Source organism: Trichechus manatus, unplaced genomic scaffold, assembly GCF_000243295.1.
Source record: "Trichechus manatus latirostris isolate Lorelei unplaced genomic scaffold, TriManLat1.0 scaffold00089, whole genome shotgun sequence".
Lineage (NCBI taxonomy): Eukaryota > Metazoa > Chordata > Mammalia > Sirenia > Trichechidae > Trichechus > Trichechus manatus.
The window spans coordinates 3,777,425-3,796,966 of NW_004444025.1; the positions used below are offsets into that span (position 1 = coordinate 3,777,425).

The window sequence follows — 19,542 nt, forward strand, 5'->3', positions numbered from 1 at the left end:
TTAATAAAATGGCGGTTTCTACCGTTGAAAATGATGGTGGCGAATATGTTCAGAAGCGTGGGCAAAAGACCTCAAGTGTCATTATCTAATTTTAAAGTATGGTTGAAGAGTGTAATGGTCTATTTCAGTCATGGCGGAAGGAAAGATCACTGGACAATGTTAGAAACTTGGATGTATATTAAGAAATATCAAACAAGTTGCCATCGAGTCGATTTCAACTCATGGCAATCCCAAGTGTGTCAGAGTAGAACTGTGCTCCATAGTGTTTTCAAGGCTGATATTTCAGAAGTAGACCACCAGGGCTTTCTTCTAAAGTGTCACTGGGTGGACTAGAACCACCAACCTTTTGGTTAGCAGTGAAGCATGTTAAACATTTGCACCACCCAGGGACTCCATCACTTGTCTGCCTTGCCTCTCCAGGTTGTTATGAAAAGTCATTTTCAGACAGCAAATTTTGTTATTATTGAGAGAGCTTCAATAAGTTTTCAAGAAAAGATTCCAAGTTAAGAAAACGTGTTAACCTCTATTAGCCTGTCATCACCTAACCTAGGGTAGAAAACCCTAACGTGCTCAGCCAAGCAGAGGCACTGACGTCACAGATTCTATCAGGTCTGTAGTACAAGTTATAATTGAACAATGTGGGCAGGAAGAGAAGGCTAGGAACATACATCATCTGTTTGTTTGTTTTTTTAAATTCTTTAATGTATGTCTTCAAACAGCAAAACGGGAGAATGAGAAAACACACTTTAATTCAAACGTTAGGTAAGAAGAACTCTGTTTTATTGTCTGGTAAAACTCACTAGCCAAACACTGTTCAGGAAGTCTTTTGCTACAGCGTAGTGGTTCCCAATCAGTAGTGACCCTCCCTCCCCCCAGGGACATTTGGCAATGTCTCGAGACACTTTTAATTGCCACGGATGCTGCTAAACATCCTACAGTGCAGAGGACAGTCCCCTACAGTAATGAATTCTCTGGCCAAAAATACCAATAGTGTCACTGGTGAGGAACCCCGCTGGAGTGGATGGTAGGGATACTCTATGTTCATTCTTGGGTTTTTCCCACAAATGTATTTATATAGAACTAATATTCTAGGTTCAATGCCTTTGGCAAAAATGAAGAAGTGTCATCCCAAGATGACAAATGTCTAAAATTGTTTTTTTAGGTAAGTATCTATTTTATCAAAATGTAATATATTCTTAATAAAAGAGGTATGATTTTATGAGATGTGAGCTATGATTTTTGAGGTTTTTCACTGATGGTTTAAGTAGATTAAAAATGCATTCATGCATATATTGTTAAAGAGTACCTACTAGCTACTTGTCCACTAATTGTTTATGTCTGTGATACCAGCTCAGGTAAAATTTTCAAAGACAACAAAAAACATCCGAATTACTTTGTGGATCTCTGTAGCACTAGATTACTCTATACCAGGGCGACTCACAAATGAAGTTCCCTCATTTACTGTTGAGAAGCTTTCTGTGAGTCCCTCTTCAGATATTGCCGCTGATAAAGTCCCACAAGATCCTTCCAGGAAAAATTATTTCTAAAATAAATAAATAATCCATTTGCCACCCACGCTACATTCTTGAAACATTGCAAAAATGAGGAAGAATATTGACCATTTTATTGGAATTCAAATTCAGTTCAACACAAGTAGGTCTACCAAAAGAACCATGTCTTCATTAAATACATCTAGGACTTGTCAAGATTTCTGTACTTCATTTCTCCTCTCATGGAATGAATTACATCTACCCGTACCCGTCGCTGTCCAGTAGACTCATGGTTACCCTACGTGTGTCAGCAGTTCCACTCTGACATAGGGTTTTCAACAGCTGACTTTTCAGAAGTAGATCTCCAGGACTTTCTTCTGAGGCTCCTCTGGGCGAACAAGAACCTCCAATCTTTTGATTAGCAGCCAAGCATGTTAACCATCTGCGCCATCCAAGCACTTCAAATTATATGTACAGAAGGAAAAAAAAAATCAATGTTATTGTAAACTTCTAGCCATTGTTTAGAAACAGACTTCTTATATTGGAGTCAATGATATAAAGACATGTAATGTAATCAGACTCCAGATGTGGAGTTGTTAGGAGGCATTAACCTCACAAACAAACTTCTCCTATCAATGTGCTACCCATTTGTTCTAGCAACACATTCCCCCATCACAAAATAAGAATGACGTAGCCTGGTTAAAAGAAAATACATTCTATAGACAATGTTATTCTCATTCGCACTTTTTTTTTTTTTTCACTGATCAAATAATAAAAATCATCATCATATCAACGGTTGCCATTTACTAATCACCTATTATGCCCTAGAACCCACGCCAGGCACTCAATGTACTGGTGATTCTAGCTACCCTGCAGGATAGATATTTCCCTCCTATTACAGAGGATGAAGCCACACACGGTCCAGCAAGAGTAAGCAAATACACAGCTATAAAGTAACAGAGTATGAGTCACACTCAGGAGGACTTTACTCCACAGCCAATAACATGTCACCAGTTCAAGAGAATTTAGGATTTTTTTATCCCTCTGGGTTTTTCTTTGAACGATGTTGTATTATTCAAATTCCTAAATTTGGACAGATCACGTAAGATTGTTTCCACTTTAATTCCTGCCTGATCGTTAATTCCACAAAGGTATTTTGCCTGGTGTGGTTCTTTTCTTTTTCTGGCCCCAAATAATAGGAAAAGTAATTTTGTTTTTTTGTTGTTTGTAATATACCTCTAGCTCAGCTTCTCTCTAGGAGGGAGACTTCGATCCATTCAGTCATCTGTCAGTGTCTGTACACACCCTCATTTGTAGACTGTCGCAGGACGTAAAGACAAATGTTTGAATGAACCAGAAAAGACTGTGTTCTCTCTCTCAAACTTTTCCTCACCGCTCAGCTCTGTGTGTGTGTGTGTGTGTGTGTGTGTGTGTGCGCGCACATACGAGATTAAGACTTAGAGAAGCAGGGTGGGGAGGAGAGATCCTGAGAGAGAGAAAGGAAGAAAGAAAAGAAGAGAGAATGGAGCGAGGGAGGGAAAGGGGATGGAAGAGGAAGGAGGGAGGACCGTTTCATAGCTGCTAAGATTGCAGACAGAAATAGCTTGCAACCACCCTGAGCTGTATGCTACTCAGAAACCAAGACCAAATTCTATCCATTTCTATCAATCAGTTGTTCGGGAAGAAAGAAATGACATCTGGTCCTGTCTTCTTCTACATCTTGGTTATTGGAAAATATTGTAAGTATGCTCAGTATTTAATTAATATATATTTTAGTATATTCAGAAGTGAGCACAAGTATAAATGTTTACTAATTATGCTTTTAATATATAAAAATATATTTTCTGATAGAATTTTTACCTCACTTCAGGGTTATCTTTAATAAATTTCTGATATTTATTTGAAGAGTCAACAGTCTAGCAAGACTAGCATGTTATATAGAACTATGCTTCATAACAGCTAATTTCTATAATTGATATGACACTTCTTTTATGAGTAATTTTATAATGTTTAAGGATCCCTGGTGGTGCAGTGGTTAAGCACTCAGCTGCTAACCGAAAGTTCAGTGGTTTGAACCTACCAGCCGCTCCCTAGGAGAAAGATGTGGCAGTCTACTTGCATAAAGATTTACAGCCTTGGAAACCCTATGGGGCAGTTCTACCCTGTCCTATAGGATCGCTATGAGTTGGGATCGATTTGACAGCAGTGGGTTTGGGGTTTTTTTATTATTATTATTATAATGTTTAGAGAATAGTAGTCCTTAAAGACGAGGTTTTATACAAGGAGTATGTCCAATGAAATGCGCCGGGGAAGTGTCCACAGTTGTTCTGGTTGCCTTGTAGTTTTAATGCTTTGTCTTCCTTGCCCTTTGAGGGTTGATATCATAGGTGTGCTTCCTCCCAGAAAGATGCCTTCATATAACTTTTATTAGTATTATTTAGCAAGATTTCTCACTATTTCTTGAAAGAAAAACAAGGCACACACACATGTACACACACATGTACACCCACAATGAGCTCCAAATGGATGGTACACTTCTCCGACAATGACAAGTTTTACTTTCCCTGTGTGTGCCAGAGTTTATGTTTCAGAAAGTCTAATGCAAGTGAGCGGCTGTTCTGCATGAAGCCCCGTTTGAATTATATTATGTAAACAGAAATAGAATGCTTTTGTTTCTTAGGAAATAAGTGATGAGAAAGTTCCAGCAAACCAAGAAAGAAAACTTTCTGAGTACCTTTAATTCCTTCTGATGCTGGGGAGTGATTAAGCTTTAACACATTTAGAATTCCAAGCATGTTTAGATTCCTCTAGCTCATAAAAGCTTGCAAAAGTTTTGTTTCCACTAAGATATTCTGTTGAGGGATGTCACCAGATGAATTTGATTCCCAGTTCTGATGGCATGTATTGCACCCAAATGATTCCTTTCCCTGTCTCTCCTCCCCACTCTGGCCTCTGGTACACCTTCCCTACACTGTCAACAGTAGGGGACAGCATCAAAACCCGGAAAACCACCCTGACTCCTGAAGAAATATTCTAGCTCCTCGCTTTCTCTAGCTCTATTCTTGTTTACTGACATTTCCATTTTTTTAAGTGGAGGAGAAAAAGTCAAATTACAAACCACTATCAAAAATTGGATATTTCTAATTATAATCCAGCATTTAAACTACCAGAGTCTTCGGCGTTTGCAGCCAGCAGCCTTACAAATCAATAACATATTTTATCTTCTATTCCATTTCAATGAAATGAATAGATTGAGTAAGCTGCAGAGCATTCTAGTATAAGGAATTCCGGAAGGTATGTAAAAGGTGTTCAGGGCAGGTTGAGAAGCAACTTTGGCTAACGTGTTGCCAGTCATTTCAGGTTAGTAAGAAAGTTCCACGTCTGCATGTTTTCTTTTGCTAATAAGAAGTTATTTGCTTGAGCAGAAAGTGGATAATGATGATGATGATGACAATGGCAATGATGGTGAGGCTGATCCCTCCCTAATCTGTCCATTCTTTTAAATTTAGGTTCTGGTTTTTTGTTTTGTTTTGTTTTGTTTTTTTTAATTTGATAATGCAATGTGAGTATTTGGGAGCTCCAAGCCTTCTACCAGGGATGAAGGCACAAACATCTGAGGCTGACTTTGGCTTCATGGTGTTAACTGGGGTTGGGGGAGGCACTTGGTGGAGACGCCTGAAATAGCAGTCCACATCCACAGCTCACCTTTTAGCTTAGAACTCACCCAGCCCCCGCTACAAGAAGCATTCCAGTGCACATAACAAAGGAGGTCAACGATATACACAAGGACCAATTCTTAACCGTCTGTGACTTCCCCACGGTTGTTGCTTTTGTTTTTGTTTTGTATCCATTCTCTTGTTACCTGGGAAAGGCAATGTGATATCATGGGAGAAGCCTGACCTAAGGTGCTTAGCAGCACAGCCATGTACTAGCTCTGTGATTTTTGACAAATGACTTGCCCTCTCTGGGCCCTAGTTTGTAAAATGGCACTAACATCCTTTACCCTACCTACTTCTCAGAGTCCCTGCATCTGGTTCTTCATTACATAGATTATCTCCTTGAATCTTCACAACAATTATGCGATGTAGATACAATTAAGCACCTGAGAAATCCAGAGCCAAGAACATTTAGTGCCTTGTCACAAGATGCAAGCCAACAAATACCAAGATTTGAATGTTTTCAGAGTCTATGCCCTTTCCCCTAAACCATGGATGTTCTCCTAGAGATCATGTGTATAAATGTATAAATAAGCTTTGAGAATTAAGCAATTACTAGTCATCCTTTTAACCAAGTCCACTATTGAATGTCAGGTACTTTAATAAGAAATAGGACTAAAGGATGCATACAGCATCATCCCTGCTCTGGAGGGATGGAGTGAGGAAGAGAGCAAAGTAATCGGATTATCAGACAGTCAGACAAGCACAGAAGCTGAGGAGAACACACAGGGGCAGCAGGGAGGTTCAGAGGGCTCCGTTTAGCCTGGAGAATTTTTCATTTTTTAAAAATTCTTCTGTCTGTAGCCTAGTTAATTTTATTGTCAATGTCCATTTCCTGGTTTTGATGATGTATGATAATTATGCAAGATTTTAGCATTAGGGGAGGTTGGGTGAAAAGTTATGGGATCTCTCTGCTATATATATGTATATATATATACACACATATATAAATATATATACATACAGTAAAACCTGCGAGAGCCAGAACCTATGCAAGGCTCAAACCTGTCAGAGAAGGAAAACCCACATATTTTCCACTAATAGGGAGCAATAGAAAAGTGGTAAGACTACATCCTGTCAAAGGCGGAAAACGTGCGAGACCCAGAGAAACAAGGCAGTCCTGTCGAGTTCCAGCTCTCATAGGTTTCACTTACGTGCAACTTCTTGCAAGTCTATAATTATTTCAAAATTAAAACCCCAGGAAGAGTTGCCTCATAAGTACTTATCAGAAAAGGCCTTAATTGTTACTTAAACAATATCAGTAAGCAAAAACAACCATTCTACTTATACTTTGGATAGTCAGGGAACAAAAGTGAGGAAGTAAAAAATAGAAGGGGCCTGAACATGAACTTGATTCTACTGTAATATTTTGCCAAGGACTGGCCCAACTGGTAAGGGCCTCACTTCTTGACTCCAAGTGGGTGGTTATGAGACCACCTGGTCTTTGCCTGGGATCTCAGCACTGGTACATGGGGTCTCAGGCAATTCCAATTCTCTCCTCTGATCACGAAGGAGAGGAATGAAGCAGCCATTCTCAGAACAGACCACGTGAGAAAGGAGAATGCTGGCATATTTATCTACCTCCAAAAGATGGGAGAATAAACATTCTAATTTGCAGGCTACAGAACCATCTAGTATTTTTAAGGCTGCTAAAAATTTTGTATTGTTCTTACTACAAACTTGGAATCAGTTATAAGTTTCAAGGAGAAAGAAAATTAATAAATCTGTGCAAATAGCATCATCTGTATAAAGGGAAACAAATTATTACATTTTTGAGCCAGCATAATTGCACACATCGGGACAAACTTGTTAAATGAAAACACCTGGAGCTGGGTAGTCTACTTAGGTTTATCTTTGATATGAAAGGAACTGTAAGTTCTTAAACCTGACTAGGATACCCAGCTCCAGGCATTTGGTTCTGGGTGTGGTTGTCTTTATACTTAACCAGGTATGGAGAGCTTTCCATGAACCAGGAATTGTGCAAAGTGCTTCACAGATAGTATCTCGGTTTATCCCTAAAACAAATGAAGGAAATCATCCGTGAGATGGATTGACACAATAGTTGCAACAATGGGCTCAGACATGCCAACAATGGTGAGGAGGATGCAGAACCGGGCCGCGTGTCGTTCCATAATACGGAAGGTCACCATGAGCTGGAGCCAACTCTACGGCAACTGAAATATGCCTGTAACAACTTTGTGAGATATCCCTCCTCTACAAAAGAGGAAATGGAAAATGAGAGATGTTAAGTAGCTTGTCTAGTATCACCCACTAGTAAGTGCTGCAAAAGAGATTCGGATCCAAACCTGTCTCCTGGAGAAGCCTCTTAGAAAACATGATTCTGTTCTAATACTTTCTAAGATTATAATATCTTGTCATTAGATGAGGGTCTAACATATCATCTGATCTACACTGCTGGCTTCAGGCAAGTTAAGCGATTTTTCCATTTTAGAGACTAAGCAATAAAGAAATATTGACAGTCAGAGGTCACAAAGCTGGTAAATTAATGACTCCACATCCTGTGGCAGGTCCTCCCGGTCCCAGGAAGTTCAACAAATTCATGCTCCGAGTTAACAGATCTCCCTACCTGAGCTAATACTATCTGCTCTGCACACTCCCCTCAGTGTACACCTACAACTGGTGGACAAATATGTACATGTAGAGAATATGAAGGTATAGAAAGTTAGGCTCCACCCAAGACCTTACCTAGAAAATGATTTTGTTTACAGCACATGGCACAGAGCTATACACATAGCAAGTGACAGTATATATTTGTTTAACTGAATTGACTTAATTCCTATCTTAGCTTATCTCTCCCTCCCCCTGGATATTCTCTCCCCTCAGCATCTCCACAATCCCAGTAGCTCTATTTCCCATTTTATGCATAGTGATTAAATACCCTTGTCCTGCTGAGTTCTACAGCTTCACCCATCACCCTGATCAGAACATCAAGAGCCCATCACTAAAACCAAGAACTCTCCCTTTCTTTGGAGATAAGCAGGAAAAGTTGAGACTATTTCAAATTTAGGTTTCTTCTCTAGCATATTCATAAAGGTCAAGAGAGAAAAAAAAAAAAGAGGATAAAGTGAAGTCTCCTGCTATTTGTGTTAGAAATTGCTATTTCTTATTAAACAGTTATATTTTATATTAATTTCGATATTTTATTTTTTGTCAAATGGATTCATTTTATAATTATTTCTAAAATAAGTAAGTTAACTGGAGTCACCTTATTTCTTAAGTCTTATGTAATAATGGATGTGTCTTTTTAAAATATTCAGTGGGAGGGGGCCCTCAGGGTTTTCACTTTGCCACATGGAGCCCTTGCATCTTGCAGTTCAAGCTCTTCTCTCCACTTCTCTGCCCGTCATCCTTCCTCAGCTTCTCCTTCCACATTGCCCCAGGAACTCAAGTTCTCATTCTATAATGCAGAACAACACAGCTCTCTCTTCTTAGCCCTGTTTCCAAATTCAATTCCTGGTCCTCCATTAGGCAAGGTATTCAGCCAAACCAAACTGTCATCCACATGATTAGCTACAGCAAGGGATAGCCGATAACCTGAGATATCCATTATTAGCAGGCTCCACCCTTTTCAGAAGGCAGTTGAGATTTTAAATAATTTTTAGTGTCTTTCAGAAGATTGAGTATGCCTTTGAACTGAGAGGCCATACAATTCTATGAACTCTTTCATCGATTAAAACTTGTAGTTACAATGTTGTCTCCTAATAATCTTTTCTCTTAGTTCTAATTCATTAAAATAATCGGAGTTCCCAGTGCGTTGCTACCTCGTTAAACATTTCCTCTTACGTTTCTCAAGTACATTTTTCATTTCCGTTTCATAGAATTAGATTTTTTTGAGTTAGAAGTGAACTTACAGCTTATGAAGACAATGCCCTCATTTTTTACGTATGAAGGAACTAAGGCCATAGCTGCATTCGCTCTTATCTTCAGCTCTATTATTCTTTCTTCCCCTTTAAAAGTGGGTCTCCAAATTTCAGATGGAGGATAAGAAGGGCAGGATATATCAGAATGGTGAACTATCACCGTAAAATAGAAAGACCCTCGACCCAAGTTATTGAAAGAAACTCATTACCCACCAAACTGCTAACCTCAAAGATTAAGACCTTGCCTACACACTAAGCTAGTGTAATCATTTGTCAAGTAGCTGCCCAGTAACTGAACACTTTAGATCTTTCTCACAACCAGGGAGAGAATGGGGCAGGGAGAGAGAGAAGGGTTCTGATCACATCACCACAAGTCCATGTTCCGAGTCAGGCCCAAAGGGGCCTTGATTGTAAAGGGCTTTTAGAGTTCTCAGAATAGATAAGATCCAGTGGATTGCTCACTATTTACATTCTTTCTCCAGCCCATGCTCCTATCCTATTCCCAAGCAACAAAATTGTCTCTAAAGATGCAGCCCTTTCTATTACATGCTACTCGGATAATTAATCTGACCCTTGGGGCCACCACCTCTAGAGTGAAGTAGTCTCTATGTACTACAGGTTGAAAAATAAGACTGACGATTGCTATCCAGGTATACAGTGAAGCCACAAGGAAGAAAAATTTGCCAACTTTTGGGTAATAATTTGTAGACTTTCATAATCTCTCAGACACTCCAGTTTCCAAATAGATGTCTTCTTTTCTCTAAAAGCCTCCAGCAGCATGGGCAACATTACCTGCACACTGAACATCCCCCTAATCCTCCTGTGCACAAAGATGACCATCTCTTCTGTCTTTCTGCCTCTGCTGGGGCTGGTGCCAGAGAAATGAGGTGCAGGTGAGACAACTCTGCTCAGGTGGAGTGGAGTCACCCAAAAAAAACCCAGTTGCTATCAAGTCGATTCCAACTCATGGTGACCTCATGTGTGTCGGAGTAGAACTGTGGTGGATAACATTTTCAATGGATGATTTTTCTGAAGTAGATCACCAGGCCTTTCTTCTGAGGTGCCTGTAGATAAACTCAAACCTCTAACGGAGTGCCTTAACCGTCTACCCAAGGCCTCCCAGAGTCACCCTAAACGTGCTCTTCCCCTCCCTGACCCACCCTCAGCACACAGTTTCCTCAGAAGGGAGTGACGTGTTTCCCAGCTCTGTGGGAGTTGAAAGGACACTTACAGGGACAATGCAGTGCATCTTCATTATTGTGTAAGGCTCTCCAAAGTATTAAAGATTCATGATTGGCACAAATGATGCCACCCTGGGAATAAATCATTAGTATGATGATTTGACTTCCTATTTATCATGTGGGATGAGACTGTCTTTACATTTTGGTTCTGGGCATTGAGATGGACTGGATATGTGGGAATGAAATAATTCTCCCCGGCTGTTTTCCCATCTCCTTTAAGATGTGCCGCGTGCTCAGTCTCTCTTTCTTCTCTCATATGTGATCTCTGTAGTGCCAAATGGAATCTCAACAGCATTTCCTTCCCGTCCTCCCCATGGCCCAGATATGGGTTTCCAATTCTAATCAACTAGCTCCTCTTTCTTCCATGGTATCTCCTTGTTGTCCTCACCATTCTCCCTGTTCCTGAGGATCGCCATATCCCCTGACAAAAGAGCAGGAAGAGAAGCTTTCCTCTTTGGGTTCCAAACCTTGCAACCAGAATTCTTAATTCTACCCACTTCTTCTCCCTCATACTTCTTCCTCATGAATTAGTGCTAATGGAGAGGATAGTTGCTTATTAAACATGCCAGATGAGCTTCCTGAGGCCCATCCTCTCTTGCACAGTTCCCTGAATTCGTAGACGTTCTGGGCAGATGTTTTCAGTATTCAGTAAAGCACTCCAGTACCCGATCCTTGTAGTAAATGAAGTTGTAGCCCTGCAGGTTATTGTCGTTGCAACCATTGGAAAAGATAAATATTATTTTACAGATTCAAAATTGAAGCATTTTAGAATAAAACATGCAAATGCATGTAAGTTGACAAATTTTGAACAAAACTTGTAAAAGTGTCTGGATCTACTGAGAGAAATCAGAGCTAAGCCACTCTATACAGCTTTTCTGGAAGCTGTCACCCAGGCAGCACGTTGCTAGTATAAATTAATGAAAATAACTGATTCAGTTCTCGGGTGCATCAGACACTGGCTCCTGAGATAGAGCACAATTCACTCAGTCATTCCGCCCGCTCACAAAACCTCTGATCCTTATCTTTCCTTTTTATCTTCTTTTCTTGTTGCTCGCTGCAGCCTTTTGATATTTTAATAGATTTTCCCAGAGCTGGGTAGAAATGTCTGACTCCTTTTCAATGGTCCAGCAGATTCGCCATTTTTACCTTCCTAGTGGTGGTTGATTTGTTGGAAACTGGGCAAACACTTCATGATTTATAAACGTTTCTGCCTTCTCACACATTTCAAACTTAGATAAGAAGATGTCATCAGTCATGCTTTCGGCTAGCTCCTCTCAACCTCCGTTTTAACTCCCGCTTTGTGTGAAGATCCAGAGAGTTGGCTCGTTACGCTAAGTTAAATTTAGATTTTTATTTCTGCCCCTCTAATTACAGTCTTTACCCCTGATCTTGCGAGTTTACGGCACAATTTAAGCTCCCTGGAAAGATGGATTGTTTTTGTGTGTTGAATTTCAATAACTTTTCTCAACAACCGAGCATTCCTCTCCAGTGTTGACCTGAAATAATGCGGAAAATTATTTCTCCATTAACTCCATTTTAATGGAAAAAGTTGTTCTATTCTTTTTGTAGTACTGCTGGTTCTTAGACATCTTTTTTCAAAGTTCTGCTCTAGTACATTTAGTATTTGTTCATTATTAGTCTCATGGTCCATTATAGTTGTTAACTGGCGGGAGTTGCACAAAGAATTAAATAGACTTGTTCTTTCCCTCTACGTACAAGACTGATGAATATGAATCGATACCAGACAATAATTATTAAATTAAAATGTGAACAGATGGGTCAAGGCCAAATATTTGACCTTTATTATATCCCCTCCACATTTTGTGTATAATACAGTTACACATAGTACATACACAAAGGACGTCTCACATACTTTGGACAGGTTATCAGGAGAGGCCAGTCCCTGGAGAAGGACATCATGCTTGGTAAAGCAGAGGGTCAGAGAAAAAGAGGAAGAGCCTCAATGAAATGGACTGACACAGTGGCTGCAACAACAGACTCAAGCATAACAACAATTGTGAGGATGGCGCTGGACCGGGCAGTGGTTTGTTCCGTTGGACATAGGGTCGCTATGAGTCAGAACCAACTTGATGGCACTTAACAACAACAACACAGTTATAATAAATAACCGAATAGATAAATGAAGAATGAATGACTGCGGCGCAGATCAGTAAGAATGAAAATTAACAAGGCAGGGTGCTAAGGAGGAATCCCAGAAGGAAGGGAGCTAAGTGGTGTTGAATAAATACAGAAAGGTTGGCAGGCAGGCAACAAGCGCTTAAAGGTTAAAGAAGACGAACTCAATGAGATGGCCCAGCAGTCCATGACACAGAGGCAGGGCAAGGAACAGGCTAAGACACATGTGTTGCTGATGATATTCGTATAACGCTTATAAAACCATTAATGTTGTCTAGTCTAGAATAAAATCACATTGTTAAAAACTTCTCCAAAAGAAGGGTATTCATCTTTATCCATGCCTCCAAAAAGGATGATGACCCATTAAACAAACACAGTCTACATAATTCTTCTTAAAGTTGCATGCCTTCTCCTCTTCTCTAACACTCTTCAGTCCTCAGGAGCGTTTTACTCATTTCAGTCAGAGGATTTCTCTCCCTTGGGCCCAAGGCAGTCTACACCTACTCTCTGCCCTCTTACTTCCCTCTGTCACCCAGCCCTCACTCCCAATGACCCAGCACACACCTCTGCTGCACAGAGGCTCTTGGGCACAAAGTAGGTTTTATACTAGACTGATTCTTTTGTAAGGTGTGCAAAAGTGAAATTTAATGTTCCTATAACTAAGTTCAGAGGTCATGACTCCTACATAAAATGGTAAGAAATTTAAATTTGCTAATTCAAAGTAGCTCGGTTTAAAAATTTAGTCACTTTTGCTTTAAAATATAATCTTAACCCCTTAAGAAGTCTTTTCCCCTCCATGCCTATCCCCTTCTGCCCAGTAGCATCCAGGTTCAGGGGTATCTTCTGAAACACTGAAGTCGGGGGTGGGTAGGGGAGCAGTTAGAGAGATGAACATCTGTAGTAGCTTTGCAGATCTTCTGGGAGGCCTAAGTCGTTCCTCTGGATCTTGGCTTCAGGGCTCTATTAGTTGCCTGGCACTTTTGTAACAAAGTGCCACAAACTGGGCAGCTTAAAACAACAAAAATGTATTGTCTCACAGTTCTGGAGGCTATAAGTCTGAATTCAAGATGTCAGCGAGACCATGCTTTTTTTGGAAAACTCTAAGGGAAGATCCTTCTTGCCTCTTCCTAGCTTCTGGTGGTTCCCGGCAATCTTTGTGGTTCCTTGGTTTGTAGGCTCATCACTCCAATCTCTGCTTTCATCTTCACGTAACCGTCTTCACTCTGTCTCTCTATGACTCTTCTCTTTTTATAAGGACGCCAGTCATATAGGAATAGGAACCGCCCTGCTCCAGTGTTACCTTATCAGCACATCAGTTAACTGATAACATCTCCAAAGATCCAATTTACAAAGAAGGTCACAGTCACAGGTATGGGCGGAGATGTGAGGATTTCAGTATATCTTTATAGGAGGCACAATTCAATGCATAACAAGCGCCTACTGAAGCATTTAAACGCCCTTGTTCTCCAGCCGCCAGGTCCAGATACTCCGAATCCGTCTCACACAAACAACATGCCCCTTTGCAGTGACGGTTGACTCGTAGCCAGCCTTCTCAGGAGAGACAGGAAACCCTCCAATGGCCTTTGTCCCTGTCTGGAGCCAAGAGAGATGTGGGACTGGCTCAGGCCTTGTTTCTACATTACCCTTCTACCCTGGCTACCGGGCTCTCATATGACTCGGGGCATGTGGCTTCTCTTAAAGACTTGCCCTCTCCTTGGGCTGCATGGTAAGATGTGGGACAAGAATCACCTCTGCTTGGGCACAAACAGTTAAGCACTGGGCTACTAACCCAGAGATGCCTCGGAAGAAAGGCCTGGCAATCTGCTTCTAAAAGGTCACAGCCATGAAAACCATATGGAGTAGTTCTGCTCTGCACACATGGGGTTGCCATGAGTCAGAATCTACTCAACAGCCTGTCTGTTTGTTTGTTATTTGTTGGTTGGTTGGTTGGTTGTGACAGCCCCCCAAACTCTCCTGGTGATTTCCACCCCCTCCTTCCCCTAAGGGGCTTTAGATCCCAAGGAGGCAGGATGCTGCATTCTCACCCTTAAATGTCACCAAGTTCAGGGAACCTGCTTTTAGGGCATTGCACATTCTGAACCCTCCCGGCGTGTTGTGGAAAGACTCAGTGCTCTGTATCACTCAAGATTGGTCTTAATACTCACAGCCAAGATGGTAGAATTTTTAAAAGAAATAAGGAAAAGAAAAAAAACTCTCTGCCTCAAGCACCTGGCTTTGGAATTCAAAGGCAACAGTTTGACTCTTCTGGAAATGCCTTTTGTGTGCCTTATCCTCCCTGGACATTAAAGTACCATGTAACTGCCTCCTTTTAGTGACAGACGGATAAAAAAGAAATAACCGAGAAGGAAGTGTATCTGGACATATCACAAAAACACAGAGCATTTGGTAAGCAGGAATTATAAACACCAAAACATAGTGATTTGAAGTAATAGTTACAGTGACATACCTTAGCAAGGTATGAAATCTTTAAGAATTTGCAAAACATATAATATCAAATACTTAATTGTATTTCCCAACAGTGTTATTTGGATACAGGTGAGTACCCTCAATTTCAAGAAATTGCATAGGGGAATCAGAATTTTCAAAACTTACATAAGGGTGAGTACGGTTATTCACTTTTTCAGAAGGGTGTATCTATTGGTCAGCTTTTAAGTCATGCCAAAAGTTCTCATCTTATTTGAATTCTAACTCAACTATCCTGACTCAACTTCCTATACTCTCTTGGGTACTGCTTCCTCCCGCTCTTCCGCTTTGTTGTACAAACTGATTCCACTGATTTCACTCACACTTTTGTGTAATTTTCATTTTCAATCTCTTTTTTCTACATTTAACTACATGTGTTCGTGTTTTTCTAACGAACACTGATCACAATATGAGAGAAGAAAAGACCAACATTTAAAGTGTTATTCAAAATGTAAACAATCAAAAATCATTGGGTTTATCTACTAACTTCCTTCCACAAATTCTTTCTGATGGAGTACCTGAAACAACAGAACTTGAGCTAAGTATTAGGGAGAAGCAAGAAGTAGTTTGACACAGATACTCTCATCCTCCCTAGAAGCCACGCTATCACAAACACTCTTCTCTAATCAGTCCGCCAAGAACTGACATTATTTTAAATTTAATCTGGGGAAACTGTTGAAATTGTTGAACATATCTTATCATGCTCTGTATCCTTGGTACTTACATATGCAAAATGTGCTAGAACAAAGTTACCGTAGTGTGATCATTAATATGAGTTATTTGTACAGTTACAGCTAATTAAATTGTTGAGGTTCTGGTTAAATGATAAACAATTTTAAGTGTTGTCTAATTAAATCTTCACTTGAACCCAGAAGAGTAGATGTATCCTTACTCTTCCAGATGAGAGATGAAGTCTCAGAGAGATTTAGGAATTTACCAAGGATCTCAGGCTCCTAAATGCTTAATCCAGGCCCTAAACTCAAGTTTTTCTTATTCCCAAATCTGAGTTCTTTCCACTCACCATACAAACACCAAAACTATGACAAAGAATCATGGATATTGTCTTGGATATTATTGGATAACTATTCTTATTCCCATTTATAGATGAGAAAACTGACTGAGTAAATTGAACTCAGTTCAGATCTACCACTGTTGCTTGGCATGGAAAGGGGAGGAAGGGCACTGCAGGAAGAACACTGCGTATGTAAGTGCACAGAGGAAGGACAGAGGAGGGCAGGGCTAGAAAACGAGGAGAGGTTCAGGGTAGCTTAACAGTTGGGCTGAAGCAAATGTTTGCGTTAGAGAGGTTTATCAGAATCAGATCGTGAAGGTTTTTGTAGGCCAGCTCAAGAATCTGGACTGTATTCTACATATAATGTGAATGGAGGTCTTATATGGAATGATATACAAGTACCAGCTGCCATGGAGTCGACTCCGACTCATGGTGACCCCATGTGTGTTAGAGAAGAACTGTGCTCCATAGGGCTTCCAATAGCTGATGTTTCAGAAGTAGATTGTCAGGCCATTCTTGCGAGGAGCCTCTGGTAAACTTGACCCTCCAATCTTTCAGTTAACAGTTGCTGATCACGTTAACCATTTGTACCACCCAGGGACTCCACGGAATGATATAGGGAGGCTTATTATTTAGGAAGAGACTCTAACAGCTACACCAAGAAGGAACTAGACTGTGAGAACCTGAAAACCACCCCTGAAGGAGGTGTGGCCAGTTGTCCACACTCAGACCGTTTCACCTGAGTGACTAGTGACCAAGAGGCAATGGCCAAGTCAAACCAGCTGCTGGTTTTACTTTATTTTCCTAAAAACTTAATCCAATTTTAATATATTTCCTCCCTGACTAGTGCCTATAAACTACACAAAAATATGTGCAGAATACAATACAAAGTTTCTGTTTAAAATACCCTAAATATGGTCAGACTGGCTTTTTTGACACTGCAGTGCACAAACATCCAACTATTGTCTCATTCCCAAAAGAGTTCTTGTGACCTACTTTGTGTCTGTATTTTCCATGCTTCCTATTTTTCTTGTGTTGTTTATTATCTAACTCACTGTTTTCCATAATTGCTTAACGCCTTTGAATCCAATTTTCAAATAAGGCAATAGATAAAACATCACAGAAAACATTGTTAACAAAGGTACCTACAAATAATGGATAATAGGTGGACAGAGTGTTTATACTGCAATCATTTGAATCGAATGGAAAGTACTGACTATCTAGAAGTACAATCAGTTCTCAATAAGTAACTTTGTAACTCAAGGCTGTTACGGAAAGTATCAGTCAACAAACTTAGGAGATCTTACTCAGCAACAGTAATCTCACAGCAGTGAATAAAACAGTACGTATAAAAATTATTTAAAATATTGTCTTTCCAGGGCCAAGACCTAATATCTATATGAATATAATTTCATTCTCTGTTTTAACGTGCTTACATTTTAATGCATAGCACTATCCATGATACGTTTTACGTGCATCATTGCTTTGTCTCACTTGGATTTTCCTTTGTGACGAGCACAATAAGAGCAGGATGAAATGCTGCTGAAAGTTTAAGACTCACTATTGAAAATGCCTCACAGATACTATCACCCCTTAGCACATTTTTCATCTTGCTTTCAGAATCCCAGGCAAGGTGTTTACAGAGACAGCTTGCCCAGAACATCTCTAAAATAAGAATACATTATACCATTCTTGCAGGTAATTATTAATGAAAACATTGAACTAAACGAGATGCATGACTGAAAATGTAAAAATCATTGCTAATAACTTCTAATATGAGTAGAAATATTATAATAAGTCACAAAAAACTAAAAAATAGATTCAGTGCAGTTATGAAAGGATAGTGATTCACCTTCAGCTGGACCGTCATATTTTTCCACAGGATAAATTATTTCTTGGTGTAAATTAAATGCACATTTGGAAACTGTATTAACTCTTTAAAAACAACATAGGCCAGGGCACCAACTACATTTTGGGATTTGTGACATTGGTGTACTAAATAGTTTACACGGTGAGCTGAAAGAATTCCATACGTATGGAAGAGAAAGATTTGTTTACTACTTCCCAGAAAGAATGAGTTCCATATACATTTGTCTATGTATTGAAACCTAACTAATCTAGGGAAATAGATTTGTGTTCACTTGATTAATACAGGTGTATGTTATAGAATGTAAACCTAAAATCCAAGCTCTCTTTAGGGTTTTCACCATCATTTGATGACAAACTATAATTGTAATATAGCATCATCCCCAACATGGGCTTTACTGGAGAGCTGGTGCTGACTTAGGAGCCCTGGTGGTGCAGTGGTTAAGTGATTGGCTGCTAACCAAAAGGTCTGCAGTTCAAATTCACCGACTGCTCCTTGGAAACACTATGGGGCAGTTCTACCCTGTCCTATAGAGTTGCTGCGGGTTGGAGTAGACTTGACGACAATGAGTTTGGTTTTTTGGGGGTAGTGCTGACTTAAAATGTTTCTCTTTTTGTCTCTTTCTTTCCTTAACTATCTTATCCCTTTGTCTTTTTTCCCCCTTTCCCTAAAAAAAACTAAGGCACCTTAGTGTAGTTGTTCCATAGACAAAGGGTGTGGTGCCTAGAGTAGCTGTGGGGTACCTGGGTGGCACAGACAGTTAAGTGCCCAACTACCAGTCAAAAAGTGAACAGTTTGAACCTACCCACAGTTTCCTTGGAAGACAGGCCTGGAGATCTGCTTCCTAAAGGTCACAGCTTTGAAAACCCCATGGAGAAGTTCTATTCTGTACACATGGAGTTGCCATGAGTCAGAATTGGCTTGATGGCAACTGGTTTAGAGTTACTATGAGGGTGGTAGAGGGATTATGTCCTTTGAGGAAACAAGGACTTGACTGACTATAGTAAGATCAGGACGAGGACGCCTAGCCAGCTGAAGTCAGAGACTGAGAGAAGGCCCACTTACCATACACACTATGGAGCTCTGCACAACATGGCTATTTAACAATACCATTCTGAATGTTTCAGATCGACAACTATTCATTATTTCTTTCAACTAATATTTTTTAAGTTCCTACAATATGCCAAGCATTGATACAGGCATCAGAAATTGGTGGTGAACAAGACAGTAAAAATCCCTCCCCTACAAGAATACACATTCTGGTAGCAATAGCCAAACAATGAAGAAGTAAATTAATATTTACAACGGAGGGGAGGGGTGAGGAGGGAAAAACACTAAATAGACAATAGATAAGTGGTAGCTTTGGTTAAGGGTGAGACAGTACACAATACTGGGGAAGCCAGCACAACTTTTGTACAAGGAAAGGTCATGGAAGTTCCATAGACACATCCAAACTCCCTGAGGGACTGAACTGCTGGGTAGAGGGCTGTGGGGACCATGGTCGCGGGAACATCTAGCTCAATTGGCATAACATAGTTTATAAAGAAAATGTTCTGCATTCTACTTTGGTGAGTAGCATCTGGGTCTTAAAAGCTTGTGAGCAGCCATCTAAGATACTCCACTGGTCTCACCCCTTTGGGAGGAAGGGAGAATGAAGAAAACCAAAGACACAAGGGAAAGATTAGTCCAAAGGACTAATGGACCACAACTACCAC

The 19,542-nt window shown here is 40.2% G+C and overlaps 1 protein-coding gene across 8 annotated transcripts in view; it reads left to right on the forward strand.

The window, feature by feature from the left end:
- The first annotated feature begins 2,912 nt into the window (after window positions 1-2,912).
- The window catches only part of RXFP1 (relaxin family peptide receptor 1), a 157,377-nt gene continuing 140,747 nt past the window's right edge, over window positions 2,913-19,542 (forward strand). For 7 of the 8 annotated variants that reach the window (XM_004382043.2, XM_004382045.2, XM_004382040.2 and 4 more), the window contains exon 1: window positions 2,913-3,229. Coding sequence is in view for 4 of the 8 variants with exons in the window: in XM_004382040.2 (XP_004382097.1) it covers window positions 3,115-3,229 (115 nt within the window). In the remaining 4 variants the exon portion in view is untranslated. The remainder of the gene's footprint in view (window positions 3,230-19,542) is intronic. The other variant, XM_012557191.1, reaches the window with a different exon arrangement.